The sequence below is a fragment of the Nyctereutes procyonoides genome, unplaced genomic scaffold (assembly GCF_905146905.1).
Source record: "Nyctereutes procyonoides isolate TBG_1078 unplaced genomic scaffold, NYPRO_anot_genome, whole genome shotgun sequence".
Classification (NCBI taxonomy): domain Eukaryota; kingdom Metazoa; phylum Chordata; class Mammalia; order Carnivora; family Canidae; genus Nyctereutes; species Nyctereutes procyonoides.
This window is the reverse complement of record NW_026575140.1, coordinates 41473198-41492299: the sequence shown is the minus strand read 5'-3', so window position 1 is coordinate 41492299 and position 19102 is coordinate 41473198. Positions and strand designations below refer to the sequence as shown.

General features: G+C 35.1%; 1 protein-coding gene across 4 annotated transcripts in view; it reads right to left on the bottom strand.

The window, feature by feature from the left end:
* Positions 1 to 19102, bottom strand: part of PATJ (PATJ crumbs cell polarity complex component) — a 354647-nt gene that overhangs the window by 188751 nt on the left and 146794 nt on the right. For all 4 annotated transcript variants that reach the window (XM_055305729.1, XM_055305727.1, XM_055305728.1 and 1 more), the window contains 3 exons: positions 18747 to 18857; positions 15530 to 15604; positions 4336 to 4435 (listed from right to left, as the gene is read on the bottom strand). In XM_055305729.1, the coding sequence (XP_055161704.1) occupies positions 4336 to 4435; positions 15530 to 15604; positions 18747 to 18857 (286 nt within the window). The remainder of the gene's footprint in view (positions 1 to 4335; positions 4436 to 15529; positions 15605 to 18746; positions 18858 to 19102) is intronic.

The window sequence follows — 19102 nt, the reverse complement described above, 5'->3', positions numbered from 1 at the left end:
AAGAGTTGATGCTTAACCAACTGACCGTGCCACCCAGGAGCCCCAACGTGGTATATTTTCAACAGCCAACTGGAACCAGGTCAGGATAACAGAGAGGTTATGGCTAAAAATGAAGATTTGAAAGTCACCATGTGATAGTGAACTGAGTGACACTTCATGCTCTCAGTGATCCTGAACTTTTGACAAGACCTTACAAATTTAAGTATTAAAGATTATTAGTGTAAAGTGAAGTCTGAAGTTTTGCATCATTGGTAACCTCCCTTTGACAAACCCTGCAGGACTGATAAATGGTAGTTTTTCAACAGCTAGGCATTTATGTAGATTATAAATCTTAATTAAAATTTAAGCACTTTTTGTTCAATTGATGGATACAGACTTCCTATAATTAGCAAGATGTCATGAATTATGTCCAACTATGAAAGATAAGGGATCTATGATGCAAATATCTATCATATACCACTTTCTATGCTATTTGTAACATTTAATTCTAACAAACTTTACAATCATTATTTTATCAAGTATTCCTTTTCTTTTTATCAGTTATATATTGCTAAGTTCAGTGATTACTCCCATGATTCTAACCTCCTCAACCTCTCAGTATCATCCCACACTTGGCTACTGAAGTTCAGTGACAAAACCCTCCTTGAAACACGTTCTTCTTTTAAACAGCCTAAGTCCACAGTCTCATGGAAATGTTTTATGCTAGGATGCTCCTCTGTTGGTCCACAAAACTCATGCTGGGTTTGCTTCCCAAAGTAATAGTTAGTTGCTTTCTACACATCACGCCTAAGCAAACTCACCACCTCCTATGATTTTTGAATACCAGCTAGATCAATGGTTTCCAGAATATGATCTCTAGAAGGGAAGTATCACCATCGCCTGGGAAATTATTAGAAAGAGAAATTATCCAGTCCTCCCAGATGTAAAAAATCAGAAATTGGGAGCGGGCCCAGCAACGAGTGCTTTAACAAGCTCTTTTGTCGCTTTGGATGAGCTCTGAAGTTTGAAAACCAGAGCTCTAGACTAGTGCTTTTCACACTGCATGTTGAGACTCATTAGTCAGTCAAGCAATAAACTGACTTACAAACAGCATTTTAAAAAATGAAACAGGGGTGCCTGGGTGGCTCTGTCAGTTAAGCTCTGCCTTCAGCTCAAGTCAAGATTCCAGGGTCTTGGGATCAAGCCCTGCATGGCTTTGGGCTCCCTGCTCAGATTGCTTCTCCCTGTCCCTGTCTCTGTACTTCTGCCTCTGCCACTCCCCCTGCTTGTGCTTTCTCACTCTCCCTCGCAAATAAATAAAATCTTAAAAAAAAAAAGAATAGAAAAACAATAACATTATTCATATGTTATAAAACTAAGTAGTATTAAAAATAAACAGTAGTATTCTGTGAAACCTTTTTTTTAAATTATATATGCATGTAAGTCTATGTGTACACATCTATACTTCATTGTTAAGTAAAATATAGGTTACTATGGATCACAATCTGAAAGAAAAAAATCTGACCTATAGGAACATCTTAAGCCAGCTGTTCGTATGTCTGGTTCCTTCTGGACACTTTGGTCTTATCTTGGCCTTTCTTTCCCATTCCACTTAATGTCGACTCCTCCAAAGCATTTCTGCCCACCTATAATATCCACTCAATAAACATTTTCTGGCAGGATGAAGTTTATGAATAAGTAACTTACCAAAGTTCACCTAAGTCCGATTTTAACTGTACTTTAAAATTCTATGTATCCCATGTCTATGATCTAATACAATCACCACTTCCTGATGGGCCTAGGGCTTGGATTCCTGCCATCCCCTTCAAAGTCCTGGACCATGGGAGAGTTAGAAAATCAACCCTTCGCAACTGTAAAAAGAAATACTTAGTTTTGTGACAATAAGAATCTGATAAAACAGTGAACCGATCTACTCTTAGTTTTGGATAGAGGAGCGGAGCACTCATTTAACAAGAGTTAAGAAACAAAGAAAAAGTCATGGGATCCCTTTCACAAAGAAATATAAGAAAGCTAGAGGCTTTAGGCTCACCTACATTTGAAATGTGAACTACCTAATAAATACTCCATACAGTTCAAACTCTTCTAAAAAAGAGCTTAACAGTGAATTCAATGGCGGTAAAATGGGAAGGGAAAAGTATGCTAGGAAGGAAAAAATTAGGGAGCAAAGACAAATGGGAAGCCATACTCACAGCTCAAACATATTTGCTAGTGAATCTGTGAAATGTTATAGTTAGAAGATGATTTAGAATTAGAAGTGTTTTTCTGCCTGCAGTGTAAATCGGTGTCTTTCCTGAACCCCATGAATGTTGTGAATGTGTTTGTGCACATGTGTGAACACACATGTACAGGACTGGACCTCTGGGGAGGGTGCTGCTACTATTCTATCCTACGGCCTCAAAGTGATATTCACTAGATATCTCCAAGTCCTTTGTACAGACCTCTGCAATAGTAAATGAGATTTAACTAATGGGAAGTATAGATGAGAGTGTAGGCTCTAGAGCCAGAGTATCTGGGTTTAAATTACATTTCTACTACTTTCTCACTGTGTAACCTTGGATCTATTCCTTAATTTCTCTGAGCCTCAGTTTCTTTGTTTGTATAATTAGAGACCTCACAGGTCAGTATGTTGACTGAGTTAATAATACATAAAGGCCCGGCACATGGACACCAGTGTTGACAGCTATGACGATCCTTATACCAAGCTCCTCATATGCTTTTCTGCTCAGATCCTAACAATCCTATGAGGAAGGTTATCACACTCATTCCTTCCCCCTAGGGAAGTGTGTGAGCCATGAAGGGGTTAATTAACTTGTCCATGAATTCACAACTAAATGGAACTAGAATTAGAACACAATCTTAGTCACACACCTAAACCAGATTTCCTAGCAACTATGCAAATATGGGCATTCTAGCATCCCAGAAATTATGAATAACCAACGAGGTATCTCCACTCTGCTGCAGCTGTCCTAATACCTGTATCAGAACAAGGGATTATGTTACACGTGTGCATACACATATCAATCACGTCCATCATGTGTAACTCTGAAAGAGAAGTTGAGAACCAAGGCACTATAGCATATTTATCAAATTTTGTTCCGACACTTTTGTATCCTCCCTTCCAGGTTGGTGACCCCAACAAGAAAAAAGGAGCTATGTTTTATTTATTTCATAACAGAGTTACTTAACACTATTAGTAAAAAGCAGATGGCTTTCAACAAAGATTTGCTGAATAAATGAAGAAAATAATGCATGAAAAAGGGTTCTATAAAACGTAAGTGCAAATCAATTTTTTACGAAGCCAATTAAATGATTATAAACATATCTATTTATATTTAAACTTATATACCTAACTACTAAATTTAGAAAAATATCAAGGTATAAAATCAACATAATAATTATTAGTAAGAGCTATAAGAATACTTGTTGAAATTTCATTATGTGGCAGGCTAAAGGCTCTATCACCTTATTTTAATCTTTCTGACACCCCTCTCTAAAGGTAGAAACATGATTTTTATAGAAGAGGGCATGCTGAAGGTCATACACTAAGAAGTGCGACAGCCAGAATTTTAACTCTTTGGTTATCTATATCAAATTCTTTTTCTAAATTGTGGAGGGAACAAGATTATCTTTAAAAGAACATATGTATACTTATTTCATAAACTATGAAGCCCATCCATTTAAATATATAATCCTGTAGATTTTACTATATTCACAAAATGTGCAATCATCATCACAATCTAATTTTAGGGTATGTTCATCCCCCAAAAGAAATTCTATGTAAAATAGCAATCAGATCTAACTATACTTCACATGCGTAAAAGAAATGCAAATTCTTTTAAATAAAGCCTCCATTAAATATATGTATGAATGTATATTTGATACAGCTAATGCAAAGAAAATTATGAAAGGAATTCTAAAGGAGAAAATATGACTTGGTGGCTTTTCTAATTTTGCATTAGCAACATCACCATCAATTTGAATACAGCAAATAATCAAGAGCTGATGTCCACATCTAACTCGGATTACTGTAGGCCAAACTGCAAGTTAAAGGACTTCTTAGCATTCCTGCATTCATAGCCAAATAGTAAAACTAGGAGGAAATGTAGATAAAATAGTGTAAGGCCTTTGATTATTTGCTGTGTATTAGTGTAAAGGAGGAAAGTTTAAGAAAATAAAGCCACAAAAGTTAAGGAGATGCAACATTTCCTTTTCAGCAATATATGCTTATATACATTTTCTAAGAACCTACAGCCTTGCATTTGATAATTGACAATACTCCCGAAATCACAATATAATAAATTCTGCATTCACTTCAAATAATGAAAAGAAACTCACTGTTAGTAAATGCATATTCTTCTTCATTTTCATCACTGTCATCAGACGGAGCTTTGTAAGGAGGCGGCAGTTTCATTGGAGGTGGAGGAGTTCCTTGTCTCTGGAAATGCAAAATTTGAGAGAAGGGTTAATTGCCTTTGCACAATCCTCGTCCTCAACGACAAACAGGATAAAAAGATAACCTGGAAATATTTTGATTGCACCCAACTTCAGTCACATAACAAGGATTGTAAAACAATTTATTTTCTTATATTTATTTTGTAAGTGACTCTGTGATGTAAGCACACCACTACAGAAAACAGGAATTCAAAAGGACAGCATTTAAGACTGTTGACCTACCTGGAATAATGCATTCCTTTCCCCAGTGAGAAAGCCAATTATATATATTTTATTTACACTATTATGAACCAAATAATCCAAATGAAAGACATTTTAACATAAATGCAAAAACTATCCACTGTATTAATTCTACATTTACACTGTTCATTCAATTGTAGAAGGTACAGATTTCATTCTTTAAAAAAGAGTTGAAAAAAAATAGTTGAAATACCAACGTTTTCTAAGAAAATATTCATCTGTAACTTAGAGTCAACACACATTTTACTGTTTTAAAAAAGAAAGAAATCTTTATAATGAATACTTTTGTACCTCTGTGTAATAACTACTCTTTAAATTTACACACCAAATGATACAGCACATAAACATTTGGTTCAAACTTAACTAAAGTAGAACAAAACTCTATGATCAGATTACCTTCACAGAACGTAGAGATTTTCTTGAACGCTGGGAAAAATAAAACATGCTAAAGTTTACAGAGATCCAAGCTGCTAAAAAGAACAGGAGCCGATAGACCCAAGCACTCCACAAATACCAAAATAACTGGATTAAGATTTGTTTTGCTACAGGACTTCAGTAGAGTACATTCAATTATGCTTTATATGACAAAACCACTAATGGCAGGATACACTCCAGTAAATGGACAATGACTGGTCCATTACAGAAAGCAGGCATGTAATAAATTCCTCCAAAGCAGAAAACACTCTCTGGGATCCATAAACAAAAACACACACCCAAATTTATTTAAGATAATGTCTAACTAATCAAAGCAGTACTTCATCTATACATAGAATATCCAACAATCAATAAAACGCAGGAGTGATGAAGAGAAGACACCAAATATAAAATGCCTATTAAGTGACAAAAGAATACAGAAATGTGATCATGCTATGTCTTTATCCTTGCTTGGAAAACCTTAAAAGTGAGTTAAATGAAGAGTAAAAAAAGGCAAATTAATTACTTTCAGTAAACCTTTTCCTTAGAACCAGAACGTTGTAGGTCAAAGACAATACTTGGTACAACAGCCAGGTTTTACTACTGAGAGATGAATTCTCTTTAATGGGGTTTTCAAAATATATTTAAGAGGAAACTGTTTATACCACCGATTTATTAAAATAACTTCTACTGGCACTCTTGAAAAGAATATAGGATAAGCATGTCTTGGTCAGTGTAGAGCTTGAATGTGGGTTGCTATATACGTGGGGCATCTTTCTACTGCACATGGGGGAAGGTTGTAGGCAGGGTCTGGTTCCCTCTGTGGTAAGGAAGGCTGGAGCAAGGAACAAACAATATGGCCAAGTGAATATAATCTCCTTGAGGGCAGAGACCAACAGTGTGGTATTCTCAACTCTGTGAACAGGGCCTGGTACAAAAGAGGCCTTCTTTAAATATAGGTTGAATGAGTAAAACACTAGTTGTCAGTCATGCTAATTAGATCTTCTAACATATTGACTTTCAGAAAAATGACCACGGTGGAAAAGGTTCTTGTCCAATAGCAGTGCATATTAATTCTGACTGATAGAGATGCAAATTATTTTAGTCCTGTAGAAAGGATAACTCCAAAGGTGATAGTTTTTATTGCCCTGTAAGATGTTAACTGGTTTTGTATCTAAATTTGAATCTAACTTAATGCAATCTTTCTTTGAACAATTAATAAATATTTCATTCTAATTCTCTCTGAACCAGACTAACCATCTTGTTGATTCCCTCGTTAAGGAGTTAAGTAAATAACTGTACATTTTGCATAATTTTATAGGTCACTTTTTTTTTTCTTAAATTATACTTTGTCAGTTATGGAAGTCCCACTGAGATGTTCAAGTAGACTCACCTTCCAGAACCAGTTAAACAGTGATGCCTGAAATAATGCAATTCATGAACTACTTTAAGCCCACATACATGATTTCTTGGCACCCACAGTAAATCCTCAGTAACAACAGAACTTTGGCTTTTTGACTCTATTTCTCTCATTTCCAACCCTATGATTTTGTTTCTGATAATAAGCCAAGTTTGGTTCTGATATGCACTTGTGCTGTAAGCTATTTCCCATTAGTAGCAGCAATAAGTGGAGTTTGGTTTTATGGTCTGACAATTTAGTGGTATTTGAGAATCTATTATATATTGGTTCTAGAGGGATCTATTCTCTATAGGTTGAGCAACAACAGCAAATGTTAGTCTTTGTTTGCCTGTTGGGTGTTTTCTGTATAGCAGGTCTTCTATTTATTTATTTATTTATTTATTTATTTATTTTTATTTATTATTATTTTGTATAGCAGGTCTTGAGTCCACTGGAAAGAGTAACTTTTTGACATATATACCAGTGGTTTTGTGCATTTTTATGACTACATTTGTTGTATGGCTAAAGCTACAGGATAGAAGCTGAAAGTGCACTGCGTATCTGAAAGTGAGAAAAGCCCTTACTTCTCACTGTGAAAAATATTTCCCTACCTTCAGATAGGTGCTAATAAATTGGAAAAAAATCTCTTTCTGATCCATTTGTAGAGATTAATAAGCATTATTTAAATCTAATATTCCCAGAGTTTTCTGAAAAATAGTAAAACTAAACTCATATTACCTTAGATATGACAGCCTTTTAATTAAAAACCAAAATTCCTTTTTACAGAAACCACTAACTCAGAAGCATTTTACAATCCAGATTCACAAAATCAAAGTGATTTGGTGATTTACAGGCAGCTTGGGTGGCTCAGCGGTTTAGCACTACCTTAGGTCCAGGGTGTGATCCTGGAGACACAGGATCAAGTCCCATGTAAGGCTCCCTGCATGGAGCCTGCTTCTCCCTCTGCCTGTGTCTCTACCTCTCTTTGTCTCTCATGAATAAATAAATAAAATCTTAAAAAAAAAGTGATTTGGTGATTTAAATTTAGAAACAGCTATACATTTTCCCTGATATTCTTGATCTTATTGATGTGGTATATAAAGCAAGCAAAAATATGTAATACTATAAAAATATTTACACCAATGTTGCATGATCTCCACATTCCACATGTCTACATGCTGTTCATGTATATATATATGTATATATATATGTATATATGTGTAATATATATAACAAATTTTACGCATGGCAGATAATTATTAGCCAATTGTAAGACCCAGCTCAATGTGGAATATGATAGAACACTGTATTACCAAAAAAAAAAAAAAGAAAAAAAAAGAACACTGTATTACCTGTTGGTGTTAAGAATAATCAAAGAGTTGGGGCACCTGGCTGGCTCAGGTCATGATCCTGGAATCTGGCAATTGAGCCCTGAGTAAGGCTCCCTGTTCAGTGGGGAGTCTGCTTCTCCCTCTGCTCCTCACCCCACTCATGTTCTCTTTCTCTCAAATAAATAAATAAAATCTTTTTTTTTTAAAGAATAATCAAAGAACACATCTTGTAACATTCTAAGTGCCACTACGAGGATCACAAGAAATCATTTTGATCTTTGCAAAAACCTTCATGAAGTTCTCCTTAGCCCCAAGCTCTACCATGTCTAGAATTCTCACTTGAAATAGATGCATGTCTTCACATCAACCTTATGAAGGTATAATTTACATATAATAAAATGTACTCAATTTAAGTACTTATTTGGGATAGACACGTTTTAATAAGTTTAACATGACTGCCTTTTTAGGGACTATTATGTTTGGTGGGAGACAACACTTTCATTTGGGTTGTACATAAAAAGAAAATGAAGAGAACTAACAGCAGAAGACTACTTCTCTGGGAATGAACATCTCCCAGTTGTCTGAGTGTCCATGACTCCTTTAAGACAAAGAGAATATAAAGTAGCAATGAAGACAATTTTTAAATATATATTTTTAGGATTATTTATTTCTTCATTCATGAGAGACAAACACACACACACACACACACAGAGAGAGAGAGAGAGAGAGAGAGAGAGAGAGAGAGAGGCAGAGACACAGGCAGAGTGAGATGCTGGCTCCCCACAGGGAGCCTGATGTTGGCCTCGATCCCAGGACCCCGGAATCACTACCTGAGCTAAAGGCAGATGCTCAACCGCTGAGCCACCCAGGCGTCCCTGAAGACAATTTTAGAAGGAAAATAATGAAGAGTTATTAGCAGTAGTTAATATTAGTATATCTATGAATCCTGATGGCCTGTCATTTCACACTCCATGATGAAAAACAGCACAGAAAATAGTGAATTGAGAAAAACAAGAAAAAAAAAACCTAGGAATTTATTCAAGACCTGTTTATGGATTTTTTAGGGGGGAGGGTAATTTAGTTTCTTAGTCACACTCTCTTAAAAAAAAAAAAAAGATCTCCAGTCAAAATTTAGATTTCTAGCCTAAACCTCTCCTAGTAACTGGTTCCAGGTACTTTTTTTTTTTTTAAGGTTTATTTACTTATTTTGGTGTGTGGAGGCGGCAAGCAAGTAGTGGGAGGAACAGAGGGAGACAGGAGAGAGAATCTCAAGCGGACTTGCTGCTGAGCAAGGGCACTCAGGTGCCCTGTTTCAGGTGTTTTTTATTGTCTGTCAGTAATTCTAGAGAACATGCACTGCCTTCATATTAAGGAGGAAATAATGCATAAAAGGAATCATTTCTAATGATGATACTTTTTAAAGAGATTTTAAAAGAGTTAATGTAATTTGTAACATCTAACTTTCCAATTTGGGAACATCCCTCTGCCTATGCTCCCCATAGCATCCTGGGCATGCTTCTATCATCATAATTATATTTGTTTATTTCACTACATGTCACATTCATCAGTGCACCTCTTGGAGTAAAGGCGCTTCATCATTCCAGAAGGTAGTATAGTGCTTGGCATGTCAACTATAATCTCAGACAAGAGACATAGTAAAGTACAGTTTGTAACCACTGAATACTATAAAGTACATCTTGTAACCACTGGAAACATCATCCTGTAATAGAGCTGCAGATGCTGGTCTCTCATTGCAATCTTAACTCAGTGGTTAGCTTTCCTCTATACCAAGGAATTCAGCTGGACAGTCTTTCAAGAGTTTTGGTATTACAGAGCTCTTACTGGATATTTTTTTATTTGAATGCAAATATCCTTGCTTTGTATTGAGATTCAATTTGGTTTAATGAAACAGGTCAAAGTTGATAAGAACCATATATTTATCTTTTTCCTTCCCAGGATCTTATGTGGAATTATCCTAATCAACTAAATTACCTTGTCCCCAAAAGTAATTAAATTAGTAACCAGTTTATTCATCTGTGTGTGGTTATTATCAGCAGACGGATCTCTTGTCTGCTTCCTTTATATATCCTCAGACCACTGCACAGTAGTAACTGCCACACTAAAGGTTTCCAATAGACACTGATGGATGCTCAGATCTTTGAATCAAGACATGAACTGACAAAATTCCAGCAATAGGATAGGCTAAATATTCTGAGAAATTCATCTTAACCACATAAAGATGACAGATAAAATTTCAAAAATGTGCTTTTGTAACTTGTGACTGAAGCCAGAAACAACCATAAATCCTAAATCATAAGGTAAAGTGGGGCACAAGACCGTGGCACTTGCCCAGAGGGCATGTGCCAATTCCTGGTGACCTGAAGCCAGAGATTTTCTGTTTTGTTTTTAGGATCCTTTATTCATTCATCAGATATGTACTGTGTGTCAATTAGGTGCCAGGCAGTGTTTTGGGCAATGGAGATGAGGATTATGAGAAAGATGAGCTCCTTGTCTTCATGGAGCTTCTTTTCCAGATCCTTTCAGATGCCACATTTTGTGGGTCTTCATATCTTGTCCCCAAATTACTTTAAGGTGGTAGTCACTGAATTCTACATTGTTTGCCTTGCCCCACTAGAATGTGAGCTCCAGGAGGCTAGGCAATTTTTGTCTTTAAAAACTTCATTGTGATATACAGACACCAAAAAGTATACACATTTTAAAGTGCACATCATCACAATCAGGATAATGAATATAATCATCAATCCCAAAAGTTTCTCCATTCCTCTTTTTAATCGCTCCTTCCTTGAATCTCCATTCTCTTGAACTACTAATCTTCTTTTTGTCAGCATAGGTTTTATTTTTCTAGGCATTTAATCCCTGTAAATTATGGCTGTTACCTCCAAAAGGCTGATAAAAATTTCTGCAAGTAATGACCTGGATACTGTACATAACCAATATTTCTACAAGCAATAATCATGGTCTTCCAGAATCTACATATTATCTGTGTCTACTAACAGTTGCCAAAATTAACTACATAATCCTGAACATACAGCATATGCTACTGCTAATCTGATTATAATTTATGTGATTAAAATCTGAATTCAAAGAAGGTGGCCAACCAGCTTAAAACACAATCCTATAATTCAGTGAGGAAACTAATAATATGGGCGCCTGTGTGGCTCAGTGGTTGAGCATCTGTCTTTGGCTCAGGTCATGATCCCAGGGTCCTGGGATTGAGTCCCACATCAGGCTCCCTCTAGGGAGCCTGTTTCTCACTCTGCCTGTGTCTCTGCCACTCCCTCTGTGTCTCTCATGGATAAATAAATAAATAAAATCTTAAAAAAAAAACTAATAATACTTTGCTTACAGTTTTCAAGAACCTTTCCCTGCTAATGTTTTGATTGATCCCTATGTACATGTCTGTAAATAAAGTTTTCCGAAGTGATCAATTCAGTTATAGTTTGGGTTTTTTTTCCCCTTAAAACAGGGTGAAACCCACAATGGGTGAAGTTTAACAACAGATCAAACCCACCAACCCTTTGATCACAGAAGACAGTAAGAGTATTTCTTGGCCTTGGCTTGAGGTGGAAAAAAAAGAAAAAAGGTGTTTCATGAGAATTCCTTATAAGCCCAGGCTCCCTCAGGCTGGAGACCTGAATTCATTCTGTGTATGGCTCAAAATTTTCCAAGCCAAAAACCAGGCACATATGAAAATAAAGTGGTCATAGATTTGGTGATATTAAATGAAACAGATGTTAGGGCATTACTAAGTAATGCTACATATGAATAAAGATAAAAAAATTTTTTTAACTTGTAGATATCTAATAAATTACTTGAAAAAAATGTAAAATAAAAACTGGAAAATACATAAAAGAGACTAATTTTACTATCTAAATGGGAGATTGTTAGATTACCATGACCCAACACCCCCCGCCCCCCAAACCAGTAAATATGTAGAATATCTGAATAACTTAATTAACTTGCTCTAGTGACTTTGTATATAAACCTATACCCATTAACTATTATGCTAGGTGTGCCAGCTGGCCAGTGGGTGCAGTGTGCAACTTCTGATCTCAGGGTTGTGAATTCGATGCCCATGTTGGGTGTAGAGATTACTTAAAAATAAAATCTTTAGGGGCAGCCCAGGTGGCTCAGCAGTTTAGGGCCGCCTTCAGTCTATCTAGGGCATGATCCTGGAGACTCAGGATTGAGTCCTGCGTTGGGCTCCCTGTATGGAGCCTGTTTCTCTGTCTGTGTCTCTGCCTCCCTCTCTCTGTGTGTCATCTCTCATGAGTAAATAAATAGAATCTTAAAAAAAAATATTTTATGAGAGAAACTATTATGGTATTCTTTTAAATCATGGATATACATTTATAATAACTAAGAATGTGATAGGCCATAGGAAGTCTCAACTAATGTAAAAGAATATTACATAAACCACAATCTCTGATTATAATGGAAATAAGTTAGAGAACTATAGGTTTTTAAAAAACATTCATGTGGAGGGGATCCCTGGGTGGCGCAGCGGTTTGGCGCCTGCCTTTGGCCCAGGGCGTGATCCTGGAGACCCGGGATCGAATCCCACATCAGGCTCCCGGTGCATGGAGCCTGCTTCTCCCTCTGCCTGTGTCTCTGCCTCTCTCTCTCTCTCTCTGTGACTATCATAAATAAATAAAAATTAATAAAAAAATATTAAAAAAAACATTCATGTGGAAATTTAAGAATATATTTCTAAACAAATGTAGGTAAAAAGAAATCATGTGAGGACTAAAAAAAACTTAGTATTGAACAACAGATATTCAACTTAAAATCCTGGGATATAAAGAGGGACTTAGAAGAAAACGTACAATCATTTAATGATTATTTTAGAGAAAAGGAATGGCTAAAAATTAATAAACTCTACAACTATCTAAAGATTATGGTGGGGTGTGGAGTGAGGAGTAGAAAACCAAACAGAGTAAGGCAATATAAAGATGAGGACAAAATTAAGCAGAACAAACATAATACAGAGATGACTAACAGAGTTGAAAAACTGAAACTTCAAATAGAGGAATTATACACTTTGAAACTAATATAATGTTGGGTCATACCCTAATAAAATTTTTTTGAGAAATTGAGTGAAAATTGCCTTAAAAATTAAGAAAAAAAAGTTAAAAAAAAAACAATAACCCTATATTCACAATGAAAAAGAACTATGGACAGAGCATGTATAATTCAAGCTATGATGATAACTGTTATACCAACAAATGTAAAAAAATTAAGTGATATCAATATTCCAAAAGAATCAGTAACCAAAACTGACTTTAGAAGAAAAAGAAAATCTGAATATTTCTGTAACAATTAAAGAACTGGATCAGTATTTTTCCCACATAGAAAACACAGGCCCAAAATGGCTTCACAGGCTAGTGTGACCAAAAATTTAAGGAATGAATAATTACTATTTTACACAAATGCTCAGAGAACTGAAAAAGAAGAAATACACATACACATATACACGTACATTTTAGTGCACATACATTTTAGTATTTTAGTGCACATACATTTTAGTAGTCATATATTCAAAAGCAGATAGAATATTACATAAACAGGAAATTCCAGGTCAATCTCATTCTTAACCACAGATGCAAAAGTCCTAAAAGAAATAATGCCATCAATTTGCAAAAAAAGATCATGGCAAAACTAAATTTAATCCAAGAATTCAAGATTGGTTTGATATTAAGAAATCTATTAATGTAATTTATCACATTAAGGGATTCAAGGAAAGAAATTATATACACACCCACAATTATTTCAGTGAATGCAGATAATACATCTGATAAAACTGAAGGCCAATGCCATTCATGATAAAAATTCTTAGCAAAATAAGAATGAAAGGGGATACTTCCTTAACCTGAAGGATTATCTATAAAAACTTAAGCACACATCATATTCAATGGTGAAATGTTAAAAGGAATTTCTTAAATATTAAGAAGAAAAACACCAAAAATGTTAGCTATTGTTACTTCTTTATTAAATACAATGGAGGTTTTAGTAGATATAATAAGACAAAGATTGGGGAAAGGAGAGAAAAGAAAACTGCCTTTAGAGTTGTTATTATTACCTACACAGAAAATCTAGAAATAAAAATCTACATTAGTATTAGAATTTGCGATTCATATTCTCATTAAAATTACTTTATATACACTTATGGAGGACAAAAAGACAATAGAAGGTTCTAAATATAGTATTTAAAATATTTAGTAAGTTTACCTTTAAAGGTGGGTTTATGAGTGATTTTTGTTTCAGCTTTTTAGTTTTCCCAGCGTTCTGCACTAGATTTTATTTTTTTAAAAGATTTTATTTATGTATTCATCAGAGATACAGAGACAGAGAGAGAGGTAGAGACACAGGCAGAGAGAGAAGCAGGCTCCTCGCAGGGAGCCCGATGTGGGACTCAATCCTGGATCCTGGGATCACGACCTGGGGCAAAGGCAGGCGCCCAACCGTTGAGCCACCCAGGCCTCCCTAGATACTTTATTTTATAATTTTATAAGGGAATATGGGAATAATGTTACAAGATGTCAAATAAATTCATAAAAATCAATTTTATGTCTATATACTAGCAAAAAAACAGAAATGCAATTTAAGATACTTAAAAGCAATACAAAATATAAGGGTATCTAGGAACAAAACCAAACCAAAAATTTACAATACCTTTCTGAAGAAAATTATAAAAATTGAAAGACAAAAAAGAATTTAATATACAGAAAGATATACCATGTTAATGATTAAAGAAGCTACATAACATAAAGATACAACTTCTTTACAAATTAAACCTACAGATGCAACATAATTCTCATCAAAATCCTCAGAGATTTTTTTTGTGGAATTTGACAAGCTAGTTCTAAAATTCATACAGAAAATGAAAAGGACACAAACAGTTAAAGACACTTCTAAAGAAGAAATATATCAAGGAAATTGCTCTACTAGAAAACAAGCTTTATTACTAGGCTTTAATAATTGAGCTAGTGCAGCATTTGTGCTGGGACAGACGGGAAAACAAAGAGAAAGCTCACAAGCAGATTCCCTCTGATAACCGGAGCGAGGACAGAGGTTGCACTACATAAGTCAGTAGGTAAAGGAGGGCCTATTTTAAAAACAGTAAGATAGTTATCTTTATGGAGAAAAAAATAAAAATTCATCCTTACCTGATACCATATCCTAAAATGAATTTTAGATTGAAAATCTAAAATTTTTATCTCTAGAATAGAGGTGGGAAAACAGGAATGGATGACTAATTCTGATTGATGGTATGGATGTTCTCAGTAGAGATTATCTTTGAGCTGCTCTTTGGAGGATAAAAGGAAGAGCAACATAGGAAATGGATTTCCAAGCTGAGAGAACAGCAAGATCAAAGTCCCATAAACTCCCAAGAGTAAGAGGCATTTTCTGGGCATGGACAATCAGCCCAACTGAACAAGAAAGACAAAGATGATGAGGGACGACTGTTGCTTTATCACATTTTTGCACTTCTATTTCACTATGTTTCTGGCCTTCATCCTGGCCAGAATCAGTTATATTCACAGGAAGGAAACATTATTAGTGCAGTCCTTCTAGCCTAGTAATAGTCAAAACACCATTCTTATTAATTGCAGCTCAGATAGGCAAAAAGACACCAAAAACATTTTTTAAAGGCGTGAGAGGTTCAAATTACCTTTTCTTTTTTGTCTTCAGTATTTTGATCCTGGTTATTAGCAATTTTGGCCTTGTTATGCACACTAGGAATGACCTATGACCACACACACAAACACACACACAAAAGAAGGAGTAAAACATTTAAATGTTGCAATCATTACATTTCTTAATGTATTTTTTAAACAGTTAAAATCTTACTTAACTAAGTGACTTCATCTAAAAAGTAAAGACATGAGAAGTAGAGTTCAAGGGGAACAATACAATTTGAAAAGTACTACAAGCTAGATAACCCAAAACATTGTGTGAAAGTGAAGTAAAGAAAATGCTGACTAAAATGAAAGTCAGGATACTGATTGTTATCCAAACATCTCATTTTGCAAAATATTTTTAGGAGTGAGCTACATGAATCCCTAGAACATGGATGCATCATTTATTGGCTAGATTTACCTTATTCATTATGGTACCCCAATTCAAGTATGTTATCTGCACATTGTGCACTCAATAAATATTTCACTATCACTGTTAGCATGAAGATAAATTACAAATATACCTATATCCCTGGATAAAAGCTCAATGAGAGCTGGGATTTAGTGATTTATCACTATATACATAGCACTCAAAAAGAACTTATTACATAGTTGCACTCAATAAATGTTTATACATGAAAGGAAATAGTTTCATTTCATAGAAATACTTTTAATTCTCAATGGTGCCAACAGCATAGATTGTTTCATAAAAAGAAATGAGTCAAAAAGTAATCTATGAAACATCTTAGGAAAATATAAAAATTTTAGTGATTTTTTAAAAAGGCTTCTCGAATAGTTAACACAAATAATCTTGGCATAGAATCTGATGACAGACATGAAGGTTGTAGGAAAAAACAAAGCTTCTTTCCCAGAAATGTAAAGAAACTGCCTGCCTAGGGATAATTTAAAAAACAAAACAAAATAAAAACACCTCTCTCTAAATGCAATTTAAGATTATATTTTCTTCACCTCACCTTTAGTATGGAGTCTATAAAGAAATAAACTAATATTGGAATAAATGAGAAAGTTGCAGAAATGTTTCATTTCAATAAAAAACAGCAGGGGCGCCTGGCTGGCTCAGTCGGTAGGCATGAGACTCCCTACATTGGGCATTGAGACTACTTAAAGACGGACAGACAGAAAGAAAGTAGTAATGACACATCAACATATATTTAATGTTTTATATGTGAACAGACACTGTGTTAGTACTTAAGTATTTATTCTTCTATTTAATACACACAACAATTCAAGTCAGAATTCAAAAACTGGTAGGTCTACAGAGATGTATTTCTTGTCCTGAAGAATCTTAAAGGACTTTGCCTCCTTGATGAGCTTGAATTCTTGTCCAGACTGTACCTATTTTCTCCTCTGGGAAAAACTAACTGAAGCCGAACAACAGAAGCTCTGGGATGGGACACACTGCTTTTTGAATAGCCAGAAATATATCTCTGTAAGTGTATCATTAGCAAAATTTGGAAAATCAAAGGCTAAGAAGACTGCATCTTTAATAAAAATAGAAGGCAGCATATTTCTTGTGGAAGTAAAAGCCATATTTTTATATGATCAATATGCAAATATACACATCAGAACAGTTTCGATGCCATTATGAAACAATGGCATTAGGGCAATACAAATGGAATATAGGGGAAAAGAAAGCAACATATGATAATAAATTTAATGAACTGAAGTAATGACCCCCAATTTCAAACAGGTTTGTTTCAGAATGTGGAAAAATAATATAGATGCTACTGTGAAATGTAGTTATGTTAAGTGGAAAAAATTTACCCTAGCATAAAAACTTTCTATAGAGAAGTGTAGTATAAATTATTGCTTCTGCTCTTAAATAAGAATTTGCCAAATAAATCTAAGTGGAAACCAGGAAATAATCTGGAACTTTACCTTCTGAATTCAGTTTCCAGAAATAAAAGTGATAGTCTCGACTGCCTTCTCAATATTGAAAGAGTTAAAAGGATTCCAAAAAGGAATTAAAAAGTGGATTCGCCAAAATGTCATATATGACAATGAGAAGACTCTATTCAGTTCACCACTCTCCACCCTCAATCAGTCTTGGGGGTATCAACACAGGACTAAGACTGGAAGGGATCATACTGCACCGCAGTACAGCACAGCAGAGCTGCCCTAGTGGGGTGAGACTGCAGACAGGTCAAAATAGAAATGACGCCCCTGCCCTCAGTGCAGCCAAACATCTGTTTGCCCAATTTGCCCTACAAATAGTATTTTCTGTATGCCTTGACATACAAAAGGTTGAAAAGCACTGCATTACTTATTGAAAAGCATTAAAAAAAATATGCAGGGACGTCTGGGTGGCTCAGCAGTTAACCATCTGCCTTTAGCTCAGGGCATGATCCCGGGGTCCTGGGATTGAGTCTCACATAGGGCTTCCTACATGGAGCGCCTGTTTCTCCCTCTGCCTGTGTCTCTGCCTCTCTCGTTAATAAATAAATAAAAATATTTAAAAATAAATAAATAAAATATGCAGGTTTTCTACTGTTCAGAAGTGCCTATGTTTTGAACAGGTGTCCTCCACTATAAAAAAGAAACATAAACATTTCTTCCAGTCACAGGGCTTAAGGGTGATATTTCTGCTGCATATTGCAATGTAAAATACGTACCAGCCAGTGACAATTATGAATCAGAGTTCTAATTCCATACCAAAAGACCAATTTATTATAGATTTATGGTTAAATATTGCTAGTTTTGAATTTGGAATGTCCAACAGAACATGAACCATGTTTGCATTTTTACACTCTTAATAAATATAATAAAAAAATATAATATGGTGATACCTCTAGAATATTTTCATGCCTGACTCCCTTTATGTTGTTCAAAGTATTTTATAAACAAAGTAACTGGCCCAGAAGAGTTAAGTAATTTGTCTCTAAGTTAGCAAAGCTGGTAAACAGTGAATCAAGGAATGGAAAACAGGTCTGACTCCACAGCCTGTGATTTATACCAATGCAGACCAGAATGACTCAACGTTGATCAAAAGACCAAAATCAAAGAAAAATCGTGAAAGTGAAGTTAATAACTAAATCTGTATATAAGTAGTGCTTTTTCTGGGTAATAGTAGGATCAAAATGAAAATATGTAGAAAAATACATGGAGGCAAAAGCTTGGTCCATAGATATACAGAAATATTTTTTAAATATATAGAGAATAACATTTTTGAAAATAGCAACTAAAGCTTACTCTTGGAGTGGATGACAAGCTCTGAACAACGAACACCACAGGATTTCCTGCATTCTTAATGGCCTCAACTGCTTCTCTGTGTGAGGCATTCTGCAAATCTACTCCAGACACCTAAAACACAGAAGTAATTGTATTTCAATTAGAAAGGCTATAGAATTCACATGTATTATCTAGTTATGAGAACAGCCAGAGTCCAATGAATTAGACCAAAGTAAAAAAATAGTAAGACTCACCCACAGAAAGCTTTGTTGTTTTAAGAGAACATATTTAAGGAAAATAATACTCTATCTTCAAGAAAAGTAAGACAAGGGATCCCTGGGTGGCGCAGCGGTTTGGCGCCTGCCTTTGGCCCAGGG